Here is a 26298-nt window from a genome sequence, read left to right on the forward strand (position 1 = left end):
CACTGAGCCAGATCCCTCTCTCCTTTTTTAAATGTTTTATTTTGAGACAGGGTCTCACTAAGTTGCTTAGGGCCTCGCTAAGTTGCTGAGGCTGGCTTTGAACTTGTGATCCTTCTGCCTCTGCCTCCAGAGTCACTGGGATTACAGGCATATGCCACTGTACCTAGCTCAGTTGGATTCTTGAGTTCACAAATCATCTTTTTTTTGTTTGTTTGTTTTGTTTTGTGGTTTTTTGGAATCAAGAATTGAACTCAGGGGCACTTGGCCACAGAGTCACATCCCAGCCCTATTTTGTATTTTATTTACAGACAGGGTCTCACTGAGTTGCTTAGAACCTCTCCTTTGCTGAGGCTGGCTTTGAACTCTCAATACTCCTCTTTCAGCCTCCTGAGCTGCTGGGATTACAGGCGTGCACCACTGAGAAGGGGACCAAATCATCTTCTCAAGTTGTTTTCTTGTACATACTTTTTTTGAAAAAGAGAAGACAAAAAAGTTGACCTAAATTTTTTTTTAAAACCCATCTCAGCTTTATAAAATGGCAATTTCACCTGCTCCCTCCCATCTATACATTAAGTGAAACTCCTTTCCAAATGAATGCTTATTAATTAAAGACTTATCATCTGTAACATAGTATGAATGAACATTCAACTACCTTTTACTCTACGTGTTCATAATTTTAGTTCCCTTTCAAATATCATAATAGGATTAAAGTCCATAGTTCCTCTGTCAATGATTTAAGTTTAAATTTACATGCCACTTGTTAGTATCTGACTTGATAAGATGTGTTATAAATTTCCTTGCTCTGGATACACACCGGTCAATTTCGAGGGAACCTCGTTGGTGATGGTCTTTGTAATAGGAAAGAGTAAGACCCTTGTCCCCATTCTTTGACAGGACACAAAAACGCTTTTTCCAAGAGGTCTGAAAGGTGAAGAAAAAAAAAAAGAAGAAGAAGTTTTGCATTCAGTTAAAACTCAGAGAAAGAGAGAGCATTAAAAAAAACGCTCATGATGCTGGTGGGAGGCTTGTTAATCTGTAGGGAATACTTACTGCGGAGGAGAAAAGCTGAGGAGGTGGTGACTTAATAAAGTAATCTTGTTTATAGACTTCATTTTCATAATAAAATGTGAGTTGCTTGCCTAATAAAAGAAAGTGAACAAGACTCAGTTTGTTCTCTCATAAATTTCAGAAGAGAACTGCTTCAATCAGATAACACTGTTTATTTCTGGAAAGGTCTTCAAACCATTCATTTACTCATAAGATCGTCCTATGTCAGCCCAAGAAAAAAAAAGGAGCAAGTGTGTGACTCTTCCTCATCCATGGCTGGGGCTGTCATTCAAAGGATGCTTCGAGGTACCTTTGTCCTGCTCACCCCCATCTGGTTCTGTTTCTGGAATATGTCACTGACTCTCTAGGTGTGAGCACAGGTTTGTCACCATTCCCATTGCAGGAGCAAGATAATTCTGTACCTCCCTTTTGTTTGCAAATAAAAGTTAACCACCTGCTATTAAAAATGAGGTGGCAAAAGTGCTTTTTTTTGGGGGGGGGGTCGGGGAGAGGGGCAGGTGGAGTGTCTGCAGAACTTGGGGAGAGAGGAAACGTCAGGACAGCTGCTCACCAGAATAATTGGACACTGGGATGCTGATCCCAACGTACGTACTACAGAATCTTGATTCTGTTTTCACTTACTTACTTAATAAAGACGCTCTCAAATTTCCAAAGCCAGGTGCAAATTAGACTTATATCTTGAATGTGAAAGTAAAACCAATCGCTTAAAAAACTATTTAAACAATACTTTGGTTTTCTAAATAATGAAAGTAGTACATATTTCTTGTAGACATCTTGGAACCCAGAAAAAACTAAAAATGCTTATAATTCCAATACTTACAGAGAACAGTTAATGTATGAGTAGCTTCTTGATTTAATCACATTCACCACCTCCTTTTAATAGCAAGTGGCTTTGCTTTGGTTTGCTAGACCAAAGGGCAATACACAGAGTCCTCAAATATTCAAGAATAGTAATTAGCATAAGGGTGTGCCCAATCTACCTGAGGCCAGGGTAAGAACCATTAGAAAAGATCAGAAGGAACAGTGTTCAGTGTTCACACAGGGCCAGCAAAAGCACCCATTCCTTTCAGCCATACTGGAAAGACCTATAATTTACTTATAATTTACAGAACATTAGGTAGAGTCCTGAGGAATAATTAGCCCTAGACTGAGGACTGTGCCAAACTCACCTAACAAATCATAAAAACAAGTCTTAAAAGGACCAAGTTGTTTCCAAGAAACTTAACTGCATCCCAGAACAAAGATTAAGATTTATAGGTATTATATATATGTCTCCAGTACCCAATAGGGTAAAATTTTCAAAGTCTGGCAATCAGTCCAAGATTACCAGGCATGCAAAAATGGCAGGAAAACATGACTATGATGAAGAGCATAACCAAACAATCAAAACAGACTGAGAGCTGACATAGATGTTAGAATTGGCAGAGAAGATCGCTGGAACAGTTATTATCACTGCATTTTTAAGAAATTGGGTAGAGATAGAAAATTTAAAAATACCCAAAGTGAACTTTTTGACATGAAAGTGACAATGTCTTTAGGGGAAAAAGAAATACACTGGGTAGGAGTAACAGAGAGTGAACATTGTAGAATTTAAAAACGTAAAAAGAACACCAGAATGTTGTGAAAAATTTCAAGTGAACTAATATACAAGTAATTGGAGTTTCTTAAAGTGGGGGAGGAAGACAGGAGAAAAATATTCAAAGAAATAATACTATAAATTCTATAAACTTAAAACTATAAATCCCAAGATTCAAGCAAGTCAATGAGCCCCAACCATATGAAACACAAGATACAAGGAAATACACTAAGGCAGATCAAAATCAAGTTACTCAAAACCAGTGATAAAGGAAAAAAAATCGTAAAAGCAACTATTGGAAAAAAAAAACATGATGTATACAGAACAAAGATTAGGAACAATGATACTGATTTCTAGTCAGAAACAATGCAAACAAGAAAAATAGAACAATGTCCTTATAGTAATGAAAGAAACACTGTCATCCAGAATTCTCTATGCAGCAAAAATATCTTTTAAAAAATGTCTTAAAATTTTTAAAAATATCTTTTAAAAAATTTTAAGACATTTTCATATATGCAGTGCTGAAAGAATTCATCACCAGGAGGGTTGCACTATAAAAATGTTAAAGGAAGTCATTCAGGCAGAAGGAAATCTTCCAGATGGAAATCTGAATTTATAAAAGGAATGAAGAATACTGAAATGGTACCTACAAAGGTAAATATGTGAGCTTTGGTCTTATTATTTAACACATTAAAAACCCATTGAGGGGCTGGGGATAGAGCTCAGTTGGTAGAGTGCTAGCCTCATATGCACAAGGTCCTGGGTTCAATCCCTAGCACTACAAAAAAAAAAAAAAAAGATTGACTATTAAACAAAACTAACAATGATTGTGCACATTATAATAGATATATAAATAAAATGCATTCCAATAGCAGCATAAAGTCCAGGAGGGAAAAATGGAAATGCACTTTTGTAAAGTTCTTGTATTATTGTTGAATTGGTATAAAATCACTTAAAGTTAGATTATAATATGTTAAAAATGTATATAAGCCCTAAAGTGATCACTAAAATAATAAATCACATAATGATAACTAATAAGCCAATAAGGAAGATAAAACAGAATTATTGAAATTCTCAGCTAATTCAAAAGAAGGCAGAAAGGACAAAAGGAGAAAACAAAGGGGGAAAAAAAGACAAATAGAAAACAAATATCAATACAAAGCTGAGTGGGCAGTGCACACTTGTAATCCCAAATACTTGGGAGGCTGATGCAGGAGCGTCATAGAAAAAGATACACTATGCTAACACAGCCAAAATTTGCAATGGTTGTATTAATATCAGTGTAGATTTCAAAACAAAGAATACTACCAGGGATAAAGAAGGTAATTTCATAATAATAATGGGTTCAATTAATCCTAATAGAACATAATAATCCTAAACATATATGCACCTAATAACAGAGCTTCAAAATACCTGAAGCAAAACCTAATAAAACTACAAGGAGAAATAGATATGTTTACAATATACTGAGAGACTTAAATACTCCTCTCATTATAACTGAGAAGACAAATAAATAAAAACTGAGCAAGGATATGGTAGACTTGAACAACATTATCAGCCAACTTATCCTGAGTGATATTTATACAATACAGAACATTTCACTCAACAACAACAGAATACACATTCTTCTCAGGGGTACTGGCAATATTTACCGAGATAGACTCAATCTGAGTTGTAAAACAAGTCTCAGTAAATTTAAAAACATTCGAGTTATAAAATTGTGTTCCCAGAGTATAATTTCCAATCAAATTATAAATCAATAAAAAATTTTTATTTAATTTATTTTTTATTCTAATTTGTTTTATATGCCAGCAGAATGCATTATAATTCATATACACATATAGAGTACAATTTTTCATATCTATGGCTATATACAAAGTATATTCACACCATTCCTGTCTTTATACATGTACTTAGGTTAATGATGTCCATCTCATTCCACCATAAAAGAAAATTTCCACCATAAAATTTCCTGAAATAAATAACTCCAGGATCAAAGAAGACACTTTTTGTATTGGATGAAAATTGAAGCTGAATAAGTCAGATTTTTTTGGAGGCCACTAAAAAGTATTTAGGAGACATTTTATTGCACTAAATGCCTATAGTAGAAAAGATCAAGATCTCAAGTCAATTAGCTCAGCTTCCACACTAAGACACTTGAAAACACTGAATTAATTAAATGTAAGTTAAAGAAAGGAAAGGAAATAAAGATCAAACTGAAATTCAATGACAGAAAATTGAAAGACAGTGGAGAAAGTCAAAGAAACTAGAAGTTGATCTTTTTGAAAATATCAACAAAAAATCCCATTTTCAGCTTTGCTATTGAACACTGTATAAGAAGGTCTTTCCTGAGCAATTAGGCAAGAAACATAAATTAAATGCATCCAAATTGGAAAGGAAGAGGTAAAACTATCTCTATTATGAGATTACATGAATCTATATAGAAATCCTCATATAGTACATTTTTAAAAAGCTTCAGGAGAAAATTCAGTAGCTTACTTGATCAGCACAAAAATTAGTCTTATTTCTATAAGCCAGCAATAAATAATCTGAAAATAAAATTAAGAAAGTAATCCCATTTATAGTAGAATCCAAAATAAATAAATAAAATATCTAGGGGTAAATTTAATTTAGAAGGTGAAGTATTTGTACATTGGAAACTACAAAACATTGCTGAAAGAAATTAAAGAAAACAAAAAATAAAGAGAGAAAAATATCCCACATTCATGCATTGGAAGACTTATCATTGTTAATATGTTAACACTATCCCAAGCAATCTAAAATTTCAACACATTCCTTATCAAAATTTTAGTGACTTTTTTGCAGAAATGGAAAAGGCAATCCTCAATTGGAATTCCAATTGAATTGCCAAAACAATCTTGATGAAGAATAGAGAGACCTCAGACTTCCCAATTTCAAAACTTAATACAACACTACAGAAATCAAAAGCATGGTTCTGGTGCAAAGATAAATTATACAGACCAGTGTAATAGAGTTGAGAGTCCAGGAAAAACAGAAACAAAAACAAAAACAAAAAAACCCCACACATCAATGGCCAAGGCCATTTGATGAGGAGACGATGATCTCTTTAACAAATTGTGCTAGGACAACTGGAAATCCATAGATGAAAAAAAAGTATAGTTAGACTCATACATCTTATCAAACAAAAAAGTTAACTCAAAAAACAATGACCTTAATCTGAGAGCTAAAACCACACTATTCCTAGGAGAATACATAAGGGTAAATTTTCATGGTGTTGGATTTAACAGCAGATTCTTAGAAATGACACCCAAAGTAAAAGCAACAAAAAATAGGTATATTGTATCTCGTCAAAATCAAACACTTACTCATATCAAAAGATGTTATCAAAAAAGTGAACAAACAACATACAGAATAATGGGTAAATATTTGCAAAGCAGATATCTGATAGGGGCTTAATACAGTACTCTTAAATGCATTAACTAAAACAACAACCTTATTTAAAAAATGGACAAAGGACTTGAATAGATGTTTCTCTGAAGAAGATATACAAATGCTAATAAACACACAAAAAAGTTGTCCAACACGAAGTGGGAACAATGAGAAACCATTTTGTGCTTGCCGGGATGGCTTCATTAGTAATGATTATGGTGGAAAGTAAGTGTCCGGTGAAGATATGGAGAAATTTGAACCCTCCGACTCTGCTGGTGGGATGCAAAATGATTCAGGCATCGTGGGAAACAATTTGGTAGTTCCTTAAAAAGTTAAGCACATAATTATCATATGACCTCCTCAATTCCAATCTTAAGCATAAATTCAAAAGAATTAAAACGGCACTCAAACAAGGACACCTACACATACGCTATATCCAGTGCTGTTCACAAGAGCTAACCATGGAAACAGTTCAAATGTCCATCATGGACCTGGATAAACAATTTGTGGAATATATATATATATATATATTCCTTTTATGACTTATGATGGAAAATTACAAGTCATAAAAGGAATGAAGTTGTGATAAATGTTTTGACATGGATGAACATTAAAAGCATTTTACAGAAACAAAGCAGCCAGAAACAAAAAGTCACATACTGTATAACTGTATTTCTTTGACGTGTCCTGAATACATAAATCCCTAGAGTTAGAATGCAGATTGGTGCTTGACAGGGACTAAGGAGAAGGGAAAACAGAGAGACACTGCTCAGTTGGGTGAAAGGCTTTAATCCAGGAGTGAGGTCATGTTTCAGAATTGTGTAGAAGGGGTGGCTGCACAACACTGTGAATATGCTAACATCAAATTATTTCCTTTAAAATGGTTGATTTAGGGCTCAGGATGTGGGGCTCAGTGGTAGAGCACTTGCTTAGCATGCACAAGGCCCTGGGTTCGGTCCCCAGTGTTACAAAAAATAGAAGAAAATAGTTCATTTACTTTTTCTTTAAAATCTGTTTTAAAAAGTTAAAAGGCTATTCCACTCCAAAGGAATATGCAACCATGCAAAGATTTATCATGGATGTTCATGGAGTTTTACTTGTGATACCTATAGACTGGAAGCAATCTATACGTCCACCTACAAATTGTACTGTGACCATACAACTGAATACTATTGGGGAATTAAAAGGAACAAACTATTGATATATGCCATAGCAGAGATGAATCTCAAAAAAATCATGCTGAGTGAAAGAATCCAGATGACTTGTTGATACTGCATGATGATATTTATGTAAAATTTATATGGGGCTGGGGTTGTGACTCAGCAGTAGAGTGCTCACCTAGCACATTTGAGGGTTCGATCCTCAGGATCACATAAAAATAAATAAAATAAAGGTATTGTTTCCAACTACAACTAAAAAATAATATTTAAAAATGTATATATATATTTATTTTTTGATATTTATATAAAATTCTAGAATATTCCAGTTTATATATGGAAAAAGCAGAGCAGTGGTTGTCTGGGGAAATGTGTGTGAGTGGAAGAGTGGGAGACAATGGATGAGAAAGCTTGTGGAGTTGACGGATAGGTGCATTATCTTGATTGGGTGGTGGCTTCACAGGTGCATACATATGTCAAAACTTGTCAAATTGTTAACTGAAACCTGTCTGCCTATTGTATGTCAATTATACCTCAATAAAGTTTTTTTTTTAAAGAAATAAAAAAAATGAATTTGGAAAAAATAAATAAACCTCTTCTTATCATCTCATTCCTTCATTCTATTAGGTAAAATAGATATATGATTTTGCAAAAATTTATAGACAATGCTCATATCAGCTTTCTTTGTAATAAGCAAAGGCTGAAAATAACCCAATTATTTTGTCATTAGGAATATTGACAATAGGTAACAAAGTACAGCACATCCATGGAAGAGGGATATGACTCAATGAGAGGGAAAAACTATTAATACATGCCACACTGTGGGTGAATCTCCAAAGAGTTAAGCTGAGTGGAAGAAGTCAGACTTTATACACTATAAGAAGGTGCTATAAGACTCCATTTGTGTAAAACTCAGGCAAATCCAAAGACAAGAGGGGGAGGCAGTACTGTGTGCTGGAGGAAAGAACTACAAACAGGCCTAAGAAAACTTTTGAGGATGATGGCTGTGTTCACTATCTTGATGGTTTCCCAGGTGAATGCATCTGTCAAAACTTATCCTGGTAAAGAAACTGTGGTATATACTCACAATGGAATATTACTCGGCATTAAAAGAGAATAAAATTATGGCATTTTCAGGTACATGGGTGGAGTTGGAGAATATTACGCTAAGTGAAGTAAGCCGATCCCCAAACACTAAAGGCCAAATGCTTTCTCTGATTAGTGAATGCTGATCTATGATGGGGGGGGGGGCATGGGAAGAATGGAGGATCTTTGGATTGGGCAAAGGGGAGGGTAGGAGGAGTTATGAGGGTAAGAAAGATGGTGGAATGAGATGGACATCATTACCCTTGCACAAATGGTGCTTCTCTACACTGTGTACAACCAGAGAATTGAAGTGTTGCAATTCATTTGTGTACAATGAATTGAAATGCCTTCTGCTGTCATGTACAACTAAGTAGAACAAATTAAAACAATAAATATAATTTAAAAAAAGCAAAAAAAAAAAACTTATCATGGGGGACTGGGGTTGAAGCTCAGTGGTAGAGCACTTGCCTAATGTGTGAGGCACTGGGTACAATCCTCAGCACTACATACAAATTACATAAATAAAATAAAGGTATTGTGTCCATCTATAACTAAGAAATATATTTAAAAACTTATTGTGGTATTACACTTCATTTCATTCTCTTGTTTGTTTATTTATTTAGTGGTATACTAGGGATTGAACTCAGGGGGACTACACTACTGAATAACATCCCCAGCCCTTTTTGTTTTATTTTAAGACAGGGTCAGCTCACTAAGTTGCCCAGGCTGGCTTTGAACTAGAAATCCTCCTGCCTTCACCTTCCCAGTGGCGGGTGTGTGCTACCGCATCTGGTTCAGATAGTATACTTTAAATACGTGCAGTTTATTGCATGACAATTGTAATAGATGATAATAAAGCTATTAAAAATATGACCAATCTGAAATTCATGACCATGCTAGGTCCATGCTCCAAATACTTTGAGGTTTCCCGTAAGATGGGGTCAAGGTCTGGCCCCGTGTGGTGCCGCCCTTCTGTGTCCTCCTCCTCTATCCCCCCCCCCCCCCCCCCCCCCCCCCCCCCCGCAACCTACCTTAGGATCCCGTTCTTGTCTGACACATCCTGCCTCTGAGTGACTTCCCTGCTTTTATTCCTGCCATTTCTTCGGATTTCTACGACTCTTTACACAGTTTTTCTTCTTTGGTTTCCACAGCATTTTGTCCCTATTTCCTGATCTCAGCAAAGCCTGACGGCATGTGCTAGCCTGTGTTTTTCAATACAGCTACTTGCGGGCGCTTCTCTTAACTTTCCAGTGAAATGATGAATTCCTTAAGTGCAATGACTCTATTATTAATTTACCGGCATATCACCCACAATATGAAGCACACAGACTGAGAGTAATAGGTTCTTTGTAAATATTTTTTAGTTGAATGGAAGAATTTGGTTTCCAAGTTATTTGATCCTGAACTCTGCTCTTTTAACCACTTGCCTTTAGTGGATTATGTGAATAGGAGCCATGATAATAGAATAATGTACCTGAGCTACCTTCACAGCAAGCTTCATAACAAGCTAGGCAGTTTCTCTAATGAGAATTTCATGCAAAATCATGGAAATCCACCCCTGTTTTTGCTGGGCCATCGTTTGTTATGAGCACTGTCTCCAAGTAACAAATGGAACATTTGGCCCACGAAAAATCACAAAATGTGAAATTTCTAGACACGTCAGCTCTTACAAGATAATTAAGTGAATCTAAAGTTTGTGCTGCATTCTCCAAACCAAGAATCATGATCCCAGAGTGCCCACCCTTTATTCCCCCCATTGAAACCTATGTGTGCATCCTGGTTAGCTTGATTGGATTTGTTTTTCATTTTTTTGATAAAAAGATTTTTTTTCCTTTTGAAATTATGCCCCCAGGTACCTGGACTCTTTGGAGATTTGGTTTCCATTATGGCCGTCTGTTCTTACCTGTCAAAAAGAAGGGTAAAGTGTCAGTTGGTCTCCAAACGACTGTATGCCCCTTTCCATCAGCCACGGAAGCACCGAGTCTCAGGATGGTGCTCACAAATGCTGGGGAGACGGGTTCTGATATCCCCTTTACATTTCTTTAATACTTTCCTCCTTATCCCTGAAGCTGGTGATGGCCATGGCCATGGTAAGCTGGTGGACAAGTCCAGGCAGCTTGTGCTTACCAAGTGGGTGGTCTGTGGACGTGTTGGAAAGGTGACGGAAGGAGCTGTCTTTCCTGGGCTTTTTTGTCCCTGTGTCAAGAGCATTTCTGACTAGAGAGCCCTGGGTGGCAGCAACACCAAGGAGAAGCGATAAGAACAGGGCAGAGGGCAGGAGTCCACAGAATGCGGGCGAGGAGGCACTGCTGAGGACAGGAAAGACTGGAGAAGAAAGAAGCCCTTCTCCATGACAGGGACTTGCCTTCTCCCAAGGGAAACTAGCGAGCAAGGCCGGGGCAGCCGGGGTGAACCGGGGAGAAGACGCAGGGCCTCCCACTGCCATGGGCACCCCCTCCTCATCTCCCTCTCTCCAGCATAAACTTATTCATTCCTCCAAAAGTAGAAATGACTCATCTCTGAATGACAGAGAGGAACATCTTAAGATTAAGACATGTCCTCACAGCATCCTTTTGGTGTTTTGTCAGATGCGTGGAAGAGCTATTTGAAGACCAGTGGGGGAGATTTCCCAAATCCTAAAATCACACCTATCCTGCCTGGGGAAATTGTCTTTCTTGGGGTATCCTGTGCAATAACAGTAGTGATGATGTGGGCGAATTTCTGGGGCATGTGCAGATGTATGTTGAAGAACACTGCCCTTGTCCCTTGCCTGGTCCGATGGACACACTCTACTCCGTGCAATGCCTGTGGAGAAAGACACACTATTGAGGTCAAAGGCCTTTGTTCCCTGAATACCAGTTCTGTACAAGGAAGAAGAATGATATAAACTACTTAAAACTTTGCCCATCCCCCTCAAAGCAGGGACAATATTTAAAAAAAAAAATTACCCCTGAGATTTGGTATTGAATTCATGAGCTTCTTTCCAATTCTGGGCTATCCATGCCTGCGTGATTATTAGGAATGGATGGTTTCCAGCCTGTCATCCTTCTGGCCACCCATGCACGTGAGACTCAGTCGCCCTCCCACGTGAGCAATGGAGTTCAAGCTCAGCCGGGAGGACTGAACAGAAGTGACGAGCTCTGTTGGACATATTTTAAAGCACCATGCACCGTGTTTGCTTCAAGCGGTTTGGGGGCTATTATTTGTCCAAAAGCCCCACATCATTTCTTCTGATAAAATATGTCACTAGTTGTTTTAAACCCTGTCTTGTTGATAAAGGTCAAGAGTAAAATCCTTCCAAGGATAGCAGGTTGAGAACTTCCTGTAGGTTCACATTTCAGAGTTTGTACTTAATCTCACCCTGCCACCAGAGCTCAGAATGAGCAGGTGGCATCCAGGGAGCCCAGGGGCAGGGCACTTAATGCCTGCACCAGTGAGTGCTGTTTCTTTTGTGTCTCAGAACTGTTCTATTTGGAGGTGGCCTGTTTTACAAATGGAAAAGTGCATTTGAGAGAGGAGGAGTAAGGTGGCTTGCACCTAGGTCTCCTGTGGAGCCCCCTCAGGGCACCTGATTGATGCTCAAGTACACTCCTGATGACTTCCACTCTCCTGTGATATTTGATATTCTCCTGCGTGAATATCAAAGTGTGCTTTGAAGGACATCTCTGGCTTCCAGGGTCTGTGAAGAGCTCCAAAGTCACCAGTGGGGACCACTCCTCCCTCTTCTCTCCACCAACTACAAAATGGGATGACAGATAAGGCTGCAGGGTTTGATGGTTTAGTGGGTTAACAGTGGAGATTGGGTTTCAATTTCATCCCCATCAGTTATGAGAGATGTGATCTTGAATATATGACAGTACCCCTTCATGCCTCCATTTCTTCATCTCTAAAGTGGATGGCATAATGTCACCCTTCTAGAATTGCTGTGAGCCTCAGTTGAAATAATCTGATGAGAGCACTCAGTAGATATTATCTTGTTTTCCAATAGTATCAATAAATGCTAATTTTCAGATCCTTTCCAGCTCTGATATTCTATGATTGCTTAATAATAGCTGCATTTATTGATTATAACAGGAACTTGTAAGCAATATATAGAGAGAGCCTCATCACATGACTTGTGAAGCTTATATTCTTTTTACAATGATATAATACCAAGTGACAGACAAGGAGACAGTTATTAGAAAGAGTAAACAACTTGGCATTTGTTTTTTAAGGATTGGCTAGCTTCACTTAGCATAATCTGTTCTAATGCCATTCATTTCCCTGCAAATTCCATGATTTTGATATAAGGAGAGCAACTAAGAACAGAGCAGGGAGGAAGAGCATGAGGAAAAGACTAACATTATACAGAGACGAGTGGTGGGAGGGAAAGGGAGAGAGAAGGGAAACTGTATGGAAATGGAAGGAGACCCTCATTGTTACACATAATTACATATAAGAGATGGTGAGGGGAAAGGGGAAAAAAAACAAGGGAGAGAATTGAACAACAGCTGATGGGGTAGAGAGGGAAGATGGGAGGGAAGGGGAGGGAGGATAGTAGGGGATAGGAATGGTAGCAGAATACAACAGTCACTAATATGGCATTATGGAAAAATGTGAGTGTGTAACCGATGTGATTCTGCAACTTGTATTTGGGATAAAAATGGGAGTTCATAACCCACTTGAATCTAATGTATGAAAGATGATATGTCATGAGTTATGTAATGTTTTGAACAACCAATAAAAAAAAAGAAAGAGTAAACAACTTGCCTTAGAGCACACAATTAAAAAGAAGCTGAGCCTGCCTCCCAACTTGAAAGTCAATCTTCACCACTTTGTCCTTCCTATCCAAGGAAAAAGAATAAAACCTTTCCCTAGTTCTGTCTGCATTTCTTGTTGCTGCCCCCAAACAAATCAACAAGCAGAAAAACCTTTCCATTCATCTCTTCAATCTCACTCAGGAACAGCGCTCCATATTCATTGCCTCAGCTGTTCATTATAGTGTCACTCGGGATTTGTGGACTATGATAACCAAGAGGTCTTATTTCCCTCTGTACAGCCCAAGAAGATTATGAAAAAAAAAAAAAAAAGCTCATAAAAGCAAGATGCCTCAATTGAAAAATTTCCAATTTTTGATTTTCAATTTTTCAACTGCTCCATGGTAATGAGCTTCCAAATCACAATAGTCTTGAGACTCCAAACCAGTGACATTATAGAGTACTTACTGGAAGCTGGTCCAGCTCTCAGGAAAGTGCCTTGTCCCTGGGTCTCCTGCAGTCCACCTGTTCAATGTGAGCTCTGGTGCCAGGTTGGGGATTAAGTGTGAGCTCTGTTTGAAATGTGAACCAGCAGGAAGTTCTCAAACTAGAACTGTTGGGAAGATTTTACTGCCTCAAATTCAAATGGAAGCTGGTGCTCTAGGGGAAGTCCTGGGCTTTCATTCTTCTTGTGGCTTGGCACAGAACTGCCCTTGGTGTTTCAGGTATCTAACACCAAAAAAAAAAAAATAAAAGCAAACAAATAAAAAAAAAAGTCCTGCGAGACTTTGGACCATGGTCACAATAACTCTTATTGAGGACCGCGCCAACCCAGCCTTGACCTTCTGCAGTGACTACCACTGAAACAATTTCTTCCATTCCCACCCAACCATATCTTACCAACATCTTCCTGAGGAGGGTAGGAAGGATTCCTTTGTACTAGATGAGAAAACAGAAGCTTGGCTTCTCTAACACCCTCATACATGCCAATGGTTTCCAGGAAGAGCTAGCTGCTCCCTCATCCGTGATGGGGCATTTCATCCACAGGGTGGTGCAGGGCACAACCCCTGGCGTAGCCATCCAACAGTTTATAACAGTGAGTAGGTTGCTCGAATGGCCATCCTGAGACCTGCTGAGTGGTGTTTGGCCACCAAAGGGCCTTAGTACGTTTATGTATTTGTTAGGAAAAAGGTGTTAATGAGTTTTATCCTGTTAAATCACCTTTCAATGAAAATACCTTGTCTTTCATTTTAATCCTTCTCACCCTCATTAGAATAGTTGGGATCTAATCAGCTCTGCTCTGCATCCATTGCCTGGGTCTTGCAAAGTTACTTAGATTCTCTGAGTCTATATATTTTAAAATTTTCAGTTGTCAATGGACCTTTATTTTATTTATTTGTATGCGGTGCTGAGAATCAAACCCAGGGCCTCGCACATGTAAGGCAAGTGCTCTACCACTGAGCCACAACCCTAGTCCCCCTCTGAGTCTATTTCCTCATCAACAGAATGAAATGGACAATTCTGACTTCATGGAATCTTTTAAAAATTAAAGATTTCACATATAAAAAGCACTTAGCACAGTGTTGGATCCATAGTTAGCATCTCACAGAGGTTATGTCTTTGTTTGTCTCTTTTGCACTCTGTGAAGAGAGCAGGTCTTATTGATTTCTTTATTTGTCTAATTTAATTGAACCTCAGGTATGCATAAATGCTTGATTTATTGTTTACCTCCTGCACAGTACTGGTTTTGCTTGGTTTAGGAGAAAAAATTCTCATGATATTATTTCCTGAATGTTTCTTTGGGCAGCTTTTGGCCACTCTCAAAATAGTCTCATATCTTTACAACTGGTCTTTAACTAGATATTAGTAATTGTAGGTCTGAGTAGTTCTTAAAAAGCCTGTGCTGATGTCCACTTACTTGGGAACTCCCAAGCCATGACAGCCCATCATTGCAGTACAGAGACCTAGACAAAAGAATATGATTTTAAGACTTGTGTTCCTTTGGAAAAGATGCTCATAAAAGGTTAGACAGATAAATAGACTTTCCACTTTTCCACATGTCCATCCATTATCCCACCTTGTTCCAGCCATTTTTTGAGGGGTCTTGTTTTCCAATAGTATCACAAAACTCTTTGGGGAAGAATTTCATATATTCTACAGGTGCCTAGGAAAGCTATTTGTACTGTAGATGCAACCTGTAAAATAAGAACTAGGAACAAACAAAAACTGGCTCAGACATTGAATATTAAACTTATGAAATCTAAACACATGGATGAAAGGCAAGCATTGTTTTCCTTTTTAGTTATCTCCATCCACCTGTGAAGAAGGCAGTGGTCAAATACCTGCTGCAAATCAGCAATTGCCTGCTCACTTGAAACAGCAGATGAGTTATTTCATGACTTGGCTAATTATGCTTCCCTGTCATGGAATTACTCTTCAGTTTTCTGTTGTCTCTTCACAAAAACACAACTGAACAATTTCAATTTCTATTGCATGAAGATGCCTACTATTTACTGGAACATTTTTACTCTATCTAGAAGATTTTTTAATCCCAAATTTTTGCAGGATAAATATTATTCCTTAATTTCAAAAGGAAGAAACTGAAATTTGAAGAGATGAAATCGTTTGAAAAAAAAAAAAAGTCATGCAGCTCATATATGAGTGACAGAAATCAAACTCATCTGTTTAACCCCGAAGCTGGTATGTGTTCTTTTACACTTTCTGTAATATATGAGTCCTGGCTGGGACCAGTTGCCCTGGGCTCTCAGCCTGCTCTGCTACTGACCGATGGTGTAACCTGGCACAGGCGGCCAGGGAGGCACAAGGAGGAGATGACATCTCTGCTGGTCTCACGGGCTGGAGTAGATAAGGTTTCCATTTACCTCCCCGCACCCCTCCACTTCTCAATTACCCTTGGTACTCATCTTGCTCTTGGATGGTGGACACATGACTGTAGTGTTGGCCTCAGTCAAAGGCTCTAAGGCAGAAGGCATCTTGAGATTTCTGTCCAGGATGCTAGTTGAAGGCTCTCTTCCTTGAGCAGTGCATTTTGTGGACAGGAGAGCATTTTTCTTTCACGGGGGAAGCTACCCTGATAACAAGGATGACACCCGGAAAGGGAAACACTGAAGAATCACAGACACAGAGCAGCAGTCTGGAGGGTTTGGCCAACTTGGCACCAAACTGCTTGAATTCCATTCTGCCTCTGGACTTTCCCACTATGAGTAATTGAAATTTCCTTGGCTGTTTAAGTGTTTTTTAATTAAATCGTTCATCAGGGAGGCATTCATGTATTGTCACTTCTAACCTGTTGAACAGGCAGCAAAGTGGACTTCAGAGAAAGGATACAAAAGGAAGCTGAGTCAAGATGGCCTGGTATCCGCTAGCATGGAGTCAGACTTCCAAGGGTTGCTGGTGTGCTCTGTGATCTTGGAGAAGTCGCTTAACCTCTCCATGCTTTAGTTTCCTCATCTTTAAAATGGGGATGACGATGGTACCTATTTGATTCACTATGAGGGTTGAATGAGCTGATATTTGGAAAGAGTTAGGATGGTTCTTGGCATGCGGTGACACTTTATAAGCAAGGCAGTGTGTCTGTAATTTATAACCAAGCTCACCTCTAGAGAATGGGGCTGGGCTCCCCTCGGAGTGTCAACGTATTTTTACATGGTGACAAAGTCATTCTTTTGGGGATGCCCATCATTCTTTCGTTATCCTACATGTATAAATAAAGGTCCTAGGAGGATCAAAATAATCGGGGGTATGTGTGGGGGAATCTAGTAGTAAACGCCACGAAGAAGGCCAAGAATGGGACAGGAGTTCATGCTTCTGCTCTGCTGCAGCTCATGGGAGACTCAAGCCTGTCCCCTTGCTCCCTCTAGGGGAATCTGGTGGTGGTGAGCAGGTGACCTTCAGATACCTAAGGAGTTTGATAAACTCCAAGTCTCATAACACCACCTTAATTGAGTCTACAGTCTCGCCCACGTCCTGCACGGGCAGTAGAAATGGGGTTTCCCCTTGATGAAATGGGCTGGCTGAGAAATAAAAGCTAGGAAAACTAGAATGATGGAAAAAAAAAAAAACACACAGGACACAGAACTGGGCCGGACGGGTAAGCCCATCAGACGGATCAGGCTCCTAGACTCTGGCAAAATGGAGCCCACGCCAGCTTTATTTATATTGGGAGACATCAAAGGCCTTCCATAGAATGTTCTTCACCAAAATCGGTTAAAGGTGGGCTGACAGTTCCCAGTGGGTGACGCCCATCTCTGGAGCTACCATGAGGGATCTTCCTAGGAGAGCTGAGATAAAGGCCATGTGCATTGGGCAATCTTGTCTCGGGAGAGCCATGGATAGTTCACAATGCCAAACCTCAGTCTCCCCGGCTACCATACCGAGAGAAGACCCTCAAGTAATTCACGGATGGCTTCCTGCACTTCAGTTTACCATTTACAAAGCATTTGCATAGGGTCTCCCTCTGTTCACACGTAAGCCTTGTTAGGGGCACAGTGAAGACATTATTTTCCCTATTTTATATCCAGGAAGAAAAGCTAGATACCTTGGCTTGGATTTGGAATGTTCCCCAAAGTCTCACGTGTGGAAGGATTTGTTCCTAGTGCACCAAGGTTGACAGGTGGGGCTTTTAGGAAGTGAATGGATCATGAAGGCTCTAACCTCATTAGTGGATTAATCCACTTATGGATTAGTTTGAAAGGACAACGGGAGGTGGCGGGAACTATAGCAGTGGGGCCTGGTTGGAGGAAGTAGGTCACTGGGGTGTGTTCTTGAGGACTGTATCCTGTCCCTGGGCCCCTTCTCTCTTTTTTCTCTGTGCTTCCTGGCTGCCACGAACTGAGAAGCTCTCCTCCATCACACTTTGGTGCCACGATGCTTCTGCCTTGGAGTCAGCTGACTATGAGCTGAAATCTCTGAAACTGTGAGTCAAAAAAACCTTTTCCTCCAAAGGTAGCAGAATACAACAATTACTAATAGGGCATTATGTAAAATTGTGAATTGTGGATGTGTAACCTACGTGATTCTGCAATATGCATTTGGGGTAAAATTGGGAGTTCATAACCCACTTCAATCTAATGTATGAAATATGGTATGTCAAGAGCTTTGTAATGTTGTGAACAACCAATAAAAAAAAAAACCCTTTTTCTCCTTTAAGTTGATTATGTCAGGTATGTTGGTCACAGTGACAAAAACAAACTAACATGTTAACTGCTACAAGGTTTGATGCTAAGTAAACTACCACCAGAGTAACAGCAGCTGAATCCCACTGAAGCTGGGCACTGGTATATAACACCTGCCTCCGAGTTAGGTCTATCCCGGGATGAGGGAACTCTGATGTTTATATACGACCTCCTGCCAACCATCAGGGATCATTAATTTATACGCATGACTATCGTGTCAGACATGTCAAAGTGGGCTTTGGAGGTCAGAAGAACCCTCCAGACAGAGCCATGTGTATTCTGGCAGCTGAAAGGAGGCCAGTGACTGATGCAATTGGCAGGGGGGATATGGGCAGTTACCTTGTCACTGTTGCCTGCAAACAGGCCTCAAAATAGAGTTTTTGGCTGGGCATATGACTATTCTGAATTCAATCAGGATTTTCAGGGTAAGGAAATAGGAACATATTGTAGCCTAAATAATGCCCACTCCCTAAAAAAGCCTACAGCCTAATCTTCAGTTCATGGATGTTACCTGCCATGGCAAAGGGACTTTTGCAGACATAAATTAAGGATCTTGAGATGGGAAGATGAACCTGGCTTATTAAGTGGACCTGAAGTAATCACAAAGTCCTTAAGGAAGAGGTGGGAGGTCAGGGGAGAGAGAAGATGCTACCGTGATGTCTCTAAAGAGGGAGGAAGGGGCCAGGAATGGGGGCAGCTTCTAGAAACAGGAAAAGGCAAGGAAACGGATTCTTGTCTAGAGTCTATAGAAGGAGTCATCCCTGCAGACACCTTGATCTTAAATTTATGACTTCCATAACGGGAAGAGAGTTCATTTGCAATGTTTTCAGGTGCTAAATTTGTTGTAGTGTGTTAGAAAGTAAATTTCTTCCAAAGAAAGTGAAGGTTACATGGTCCAAAGGAAGAGCCTCTTCCGTGTATCTAGTGGGCATCTCAAACAACTTTCATAAGATCTTGATTTTCACAGTTTTGCCTCTTCCCACCAAATCTATTGCCAATTGCAGGAAACAACCATTTCATCCACCTGCCTAGACCATCAACCCAGGACTCAGCCTGAATTTCTAGTCTTTTCTGACTGCAAATCTGGCAGGCTCTACCTTCAAAATAAGGCCCAAATTCTTGATGGCAATGATAGTTTTACAGGTATAGACTTATCTTCACACTCATTGAGTGGTATTTACTAAATCTGTGCAGCACTTTATATGTCAATCATACTTTTTAACAAAGTGGCCAGAAACAAAACAAAACAAAACAAAAACAAGCCCAGATCTGACTCCCCTCCCCTTATTGAGCATAGAGGTCTCCTCCAACCCACCATCATCTCTCACCTGGGCTGCTACCACAGTGGCCTTCTACTTGGTTCTCCATTTTTCTTTTTCTCCTTAACACATTCTTCAGAGTGTCTTTTGCAAAGTGGGACAGGTCCATCCCTTCCCTGAGCAAATTTCCCAGTGGTTTTACATTTTGGCTGAATGAAATCCATGTGCTTTTATCATGGTTGAGGGTCTGTCATCATCTGGTCCTGCCCACCTTTCCCCTTTGTTTCCGGCCGACTCTACAGCACTGTGTGCTTGATGTTGCTCGTACAGGTCCGGCTGGGTACCTGCTTCAGGGCCTTTGCACTTGGCTGCTTGCTCTTCCTAGAACTCTCTGCACATGTCCCCACAGCCTTCCTCATTCCACCCAGATTTCTGCTCAGAAGTTACTCTCCCCAGAGAGGCCTTTCTCAGCCATTCCAACAGCCCGTCTCCTTCCCACCTCATTGTTTGTGAGCCTCAAGTCCTACTTTATCACTACAGGAAATGCTATCGACTGCTTTCTTGACTAAAACATAAATTCTAGGAGGACTAGGACTACTTGGTAAACCACCCTCTCCCCAAGGCCAGGAGCAGCACTTGTCACTAACTCAATAAATATTTGTTGTTGGAAATGAAACATGTATAGTTTATATGGTTATTTCCTTTTAGGTATCATGGATAGTGAAGGACAAGAGGTGGCTTTCCGCAGAGCTGTGGTTTCCTGAGAACACGGAGCTGTGCATTTTTACATCACCACCCACATCTATATCTTTATGCCTGAAAAAGAAATTGGTCGTCAGCTCCCACAAGCCCTGCCAATAGAAGAGAAATTGTGAACCTACTGTGATTTGCAAGCACAAATCTCCAACACAGACCTTTTCAATCACAAATGGATCTTTCTGCATTCTTAGATGAGAGGGACCATTGTTCCCCTTGTGATACCTGGCTATTAGATGCTGGCTGGTTAATTGCAGCAAATTCTTACCTGGTATTCTTAACCTAACCCACTATTTCTAGATTACATCCAGATCTCTTAGTGCTTTAGCTGTCCATGCTGTTTTGCCCTTGGTTACTAATGTTATCTTAAAATGTAAAAGTTGTAAGAAGTTGATTGAATATACCTTTTTTGAAAATAAATTCCTTCCTGGTATTTCTTTTTTTTTTTCTTTTCTTTTCTTTCCTTATCCCCTTCTTTGAACCAGTCTTACCAAAGGGCATAGCTTTCCCCCAGGGCCCTCCTCTGGCTCCACAGTTTCTCCACTGTCCATCTCCCCCTGTTCCAGGCCCTGGGCCTCTGGTTGTTCAGCTTGGCTGCAAATGGAAATGAATGGAGGAGTTTTCCCACACTGATTCCTGGGTTCCAGCTTCACAGGCCCTGACTTGGGTGCACTGGGATGCTGCCTGGGTATTGGCACTGGAAAAGCTCTCCGGTGTCCGAGGTAGAGAACTGCCACATCTAGTCCCTCTGCTAGATCCTCCAAAGTCCTCTTTGAATTTTTCATACATCTCCTGGAACTCATGAGGATTTGAGTTCTGCTTGATGACTGAGTTTTTGTAACAACACCCACCAAAGGAGAGGGCTCCTCATGTGATTTGAGAGTTCTGTGGCGATGTCAAAGTCTCTTCTACACGTTATTTCTCCGACTCTTCCCAACATCTTTGTGAGGTGGGCCCTCAGGGCCAAGATGAAGCCAGAGTGCTGGAGTGATGATGGTGTGCACAGTTAGCACAACCTGGCTGCCAGATTTTTGTCCCACAAACAAACAAACCCAACCCAAATTATCCAACCAAAACAAGAGGTACAATTAAATTGAAATTTCAGAGAAACCATGAGTAATTTCTTGGTATGTTCCAGGTCCTATTTGGGATATATTTATATTGATGCAATTGTTTTATCTGATATTCAAATTTAGTCAGTGTCAATTTAAGTAACAACAGAAAGAGCTTCTCCAAAGATAATGGAATTATTTGGAAATGAACACTGCGATGGGAATATGCGTGCTACGATAAATAACACTCTGTGCTTATTTAGGGAGGCAAGGGTGTGATAACAAAAGCAAATGTGACTCCATTTTGTTTTATGACTTCATCCTGTAAAACAACCGTGCCAAGGAGAAGGGTCATGACTGCGGCAAGATGTTCTTTTCCTTTTGCTGTAGAAACCTTTAAGAACACAGAACTACCTAATGGGGCATTGTTTCTGTAACTAGGGTAACGGGGGCTCTGTTTCTGTAGCTGGGCTAACTGTGATTGGTTAGGCTTCCCGCCTTTGACTGCACTCTCCCGCTCCTGTAACCTGGCTTGCTTGCATTGGCTGGACCCACAAACGTCCCTTTTGTGGTTTTCAGGCTTATAAGGAGTGACCGTGCAATTGTTTGGGGCTGACCAGGAGAACAGCTTTATGTTCCGGTCAGCCGCCACCGGTGTGCTTCAATAAAGGCTTGATTTCGATTATACGTGAGTGGTCTGGAAGTCAGTTTATGAAACCCCGGGATGAAGCTTTATCTATAACAAGGGGAGGCAAGAGTTTCTAAAATAGAGAGGGTTACATAAGTATTTTTTAAATAGTCATCCTTGACGACAAGCATCAGTAACAAGGATGGCATCAGTCCAAGGCTGCACTGGCAGTTGCTGGGCAGATCTCCTCACAGGAGTATTTTACTGCTGTTCCGTTGTAGTGGGCTTTGTGCAAAGTTGTGATTCTGGTGCGACAGTTCTTGTTATCAGACATGAGATGACATTATGCATGAAATTCCCTCCTTCAGACTTCCTGGCCTTATTTGTTTATGTTTTGTTCAGGGTTGGCACAAGTGACTCCATTATGATTTCTGACAACTTTCACACTGGCATCTTGTATTTTATCTGGGGACTCTGGTCCTCAGTGCCGGTTCCTCTTCTGGGAAGTTTCTGCCGTTCTCTGACCTTCCTATAGTACCCAGGGGCTTTGCCTCTGCTCTGGGCTGCATCCTTCCTCTCCTTTGTGTGGGTAATCACTTTGCTCAGAGAGAGCCTCCTCTGCATTTTAGAATCCAATTGCAGGGGGCTGCGGTTGTGGCTCAGTGGTAGAGAGCGCTTGCCCTAAGCACGTATGAGGAACTGGGTTCGATCCTCGGCACCACATAAAAATAAATAAAATAAAGGTATACAAAATATAATAACATTATTTTTTAAAAAAAGAATCCAATTGCATCTCCTTTCCCACTTTCCTAATCTCTTTCTGTGGCCTGATTTCTATGAGGTCAGGCTGGTTTAAAAACACAATCCCAGGTTTAGTGAATATGTTCTGTGTGTAGGCATCATGGTAAGTGCTTTGTGTTCATTATCTCATGCATTCCTCACAAGACCCTTGGAGGTAGGTACCATTTTTTTGGAGGGGGTACCTGCAGTGGACTATCTCTATTTGAAGATGGAAAAGCCGAAGTTTAGATAGGTTAAGAGACTCCTTAAGCTTGTACGATATGGAGGAGCAAAAGTTGAGATTTGAACCTGGTGCTGTCTGACACCAGAGTCTTTTTGTCTTAGCTAGTACACTGGGGAAACAAGACAATAGTTCTAAGACCTTTGTGACTTTGCTAGTCAAGTTTTCAGCTTATTTAGTTTGACTTTCTGAAGCTCCTGGAATTTGGAACAACCACTGGATAAACTTTTTCTATTCCATGTGGGTGGCTTAGAGATTAAAAATATTGGCAATATAGCAATCCATAAGACATATCCATATTCATATTCTTGGAAACCTTATTTTTAACCCTAAAAAAAAAAAGAAGTGTCACTGAAAGGCTTTTGAAGAAAGACGTCAGCAACCACAGCCAGCCCAGTAAACTCTAAATCAACCCAGGGATGATGTTCTTTAAACACATTTGCTGCAGCTAAAGGGGCAAAGAGTTTTTGCTGATTCTGGTTACCAAGCCATGGAGATGTATCACAGAGGCTATTTCCTAAGTGTTCCATATTGTTTTTAGAATAAGCTGCTGTTTGTGCTTTAGCCTTCTGTAAATATTTGTGCAATTAATGTATGCTGGCAAATATCTCAAGAGGAAAGCAGGCTTTATAATGCCAAGCAAAATTCTAATTAGCAACACAAAAGAAAAAGAATTGGTCTCTTTCATTTCAGTGCTTCTAAACTGTCAGCACTTAAAGCTGAAAGCTTTGGAAAAGATAATTTGCAAAAGCTGATTTTCCTAAGCTTTTGAGAGTTGGTCCTATACCCTAACGTTAAAAAACGTTTGCTTGAGAATTATCTGTTCCTTTCCCTACTGAACAATGTCAGTAATTTTAAAGGGAACATTTTGCATTGTGGGTATGAGTGACCTGCTAAGTGAATGGCTAAGTGATCTACTTGAGAGGAAGCGAGGAGGTACACCTGCTGACACCAGCTGGAGAAGCCGGTGCACCTGGGTCCAACTGGGCCTTTCTTAACAATATGTCCTGGGCTTGAAGATCCCATGCAGACTCTGGAAACTCCTGGGTAGGAGTGCTCCAGTTCTGAGCACACTTTGGCCCTGAATCCTTTGCTATTTGATGTGGGATTGCGATGGGTCTGCAGGTCTGCAAACAGCCAGTACTCCGCTGGCCCTTGGGTGTCCTTGCCAGCTGCTTAATTTAGGCTTTGCTGTCAGTTGTGCAGATTTACAAGGGAGACGTTTGGTATCTGTTCCTTGTGCTGGGACCACCTTCATTGGAATCTCTGATTCCTGGTTTCTACCCCAGACCTACTGGATTGCAATGGGGATGGGGATGGGGTAGGAATCTGCGTCATAAACCGCTCCTCCAGGGATTCTCAGGCACCTAAAACTTGAGAATTATAAAGGAACTAACTTCTACCTGCCATAGCTTCCTCTCCACTGTCTTCCCCTCAGCCTGGTCAAGAGGTTGGAATAATGAAAAATGATACTTCTTCTGGCAACCTGTCTCTGGGTCCCTAGGCAGGAGAGCAAGTATTCCAGAGTCAGGTATGTGCCACTCTGTCTCAGCTGCTTTTACTGGATTGGTTCACCCCCTTTAGGGCGAGCATCCGTCTCTTGGGTATCTTTTCCAGTCCTATCTCTAACATGCCATTTGGCAAATACTAGGACTCAGTAAATATTCACTGTGATTCAATCTGGCTCCATCCCTGCATCTCTGGGAGACCTCGGTGTGAAAGCACATGCTAGACAGCATGATCAAGGAGTCCTGGAGGCGGAAAGGGCAAGTGGAGGGCCTAGGGGACCATCACCCATTCTTGCCTCTCCAGGAGCTGTGACATCACCATATCACCGTCACCATCTTCATAGCATCAGCATCTTTGAGATCTATCATTCACCTGTCACTCTGAGCTGGTGGTGCGCTGAGCTCTTCACCTCTCATTTAACCTTCACGTTACTAAGAAACTGAAGGAAGGGCTGCCTAAGGTGACATGGGGTATTAAGTGGTCAAATGGCACAGCCAGAATCAGAACTTGGGTCAAACACAGAGCCTCATTTTCAAACACGGAGGGTTAAAATCACCTCTGCTATAAAGTTGGAGGCTTTACTGATTGAGATTATGTCTCAGATAGTCCAGACCAAATCCATTTGGTCCTTGACATGTTTCCCAAATCCTTCCTGAATCCTGTGCTATTTGCTTGGGTTGGACCAGCAAAGCTCAAAAAGTGTTCAGCCTTGCGTATCTGCAGCCTGACGCTTCCAGATTCAAATCCCTTGACATAGTTTGGCTTTCAATGATTAAAACAAATTTGTTAGGAAAACAATAGTGCCATAAATATTTATAGTGACAGATAAACAAAACGAATGCCAAAACCACGCTGTTGGGTTTTCCAAGGTTGTTCGTGTACTTTTAGAGGGCTCTTCATGCATGAACCTACAAGCTAATGGAGTTTCCACGTCCATGTCAGTCCTGCCGTGGTAGCTGCGGTGGCTTTCCAAATATGTCCTTGGTGTGTTTGTGTTAATGATTTATGAATCCAAAAGAATTACTAGCTGTCTGATCCAAAATAAAACCCGAAGTGATCGATGGCCTGAGGGCATCCTGGTAAGGAGAGGTAATAATTCTCCCAGTGGGCTGCAAGGGCAGGTGGGAGGGGACAAGTCCTGAGGCTCCAGGGCACAACAGCTCTGGCTGCCAATGAACACTCCCGAGTGCAGGCTCCCAACTCTTTATGAAGACATTTTAAAGTCTGCAATTCACATTCACAGCCACTTTGAGAACACATAAACAACCCTATTATATCACTCAGCAAAGGCTTATTTTAAAACGGAGATAGAGAAAGTGAAAAGCTTGCCATGTTCCTTAAGGGTATGTTATGGGTTGGACATATCCCCAGAGTTCATGGGGTGTTAGCTTAATCCCCAGTTCACACGTTGATGGTATTTGGAGGTACAGCCTCAGGGAAGCAACTAGGGTTACATGAATCATGAGGGTGGGGCCCCATGGTGGCATTAGTGGCTAGCATGAGAGACCTGAGCTAGCAAACTTGCTTAGACTCACCACGTGTGCCTTCCACCATGATATGATGCAGCAAGAAGGCCCACATCAGATGATAATCAGATGTTGGCACCATTTTCTTGGACTTCCAAGCCTCCATACTGTGAGTTAAATTACACTTCTTTTTTTTTTTTTCTAAATTAACTACCCAGTCCATGATTCATTCAGTTGTAGTAACAGAAAACAAACTGAAACAAGAGTTATCATGCAGTTTCACAAGAGAGTTTTGCTCTCTCCATTTTATGGAATACATAAGATGTGGTCCATACTCCGAAAACGGAGTTTCTCAAAGTCCAATGAGCAAATGGATCA

At 40.5% G+C, this 26298-nt stretch overlaps 1 protein-coding gene across 1 annotated transcript in view; it reads right to left on the reverse strand.

Moving 5' to 3' along the window:
• The window catches only part of Plekhs1 (pleckstrin homology domain containing S1), a 28919-nt gene extending 15178 nt beyond the window's left edge, over nt 1-13741 (reverse strand). The window contains exons 1-4 of the mRNA XM_078046223.1: nt 13503-13741; nt 10155-10201; nt 1051-1139; nt 815-921 (exon numbers count right to left, since the gene is read on the reverse strand). Coding sequence (XP_077902349.1) covers nt 815-921; nt 1051-1139; nt 10155-10182 — 224 coding nt within the window. The 5' untranslated portion in view covers nt 10183-10201; nt 13503-13741. The remainder of the gene's footprint in view (nt 1-814; nt 922-1050; nt 1140-10154; nt 10202-13502) is intronic.
• Between the last annotated feature and the right edge of the window lie 12557 nt (nt 13742-26298).

This window comes from Ictidomys tridecemlineatus, chromosome 1 (assembly GCF_052094955.1).
Source record: "Ictidomys tridecemlineatus isolate mIctTri1 chromosome 1, mIctTri1.hap1, whole genome shotgun sequence".
Taxonomy (NCBI): Eukaryota; Metazoa; Chordata; class Mammalia; order Rodentia; family Sciuridae; genus Ictidomys; species Ictidomys tridecemlineatus.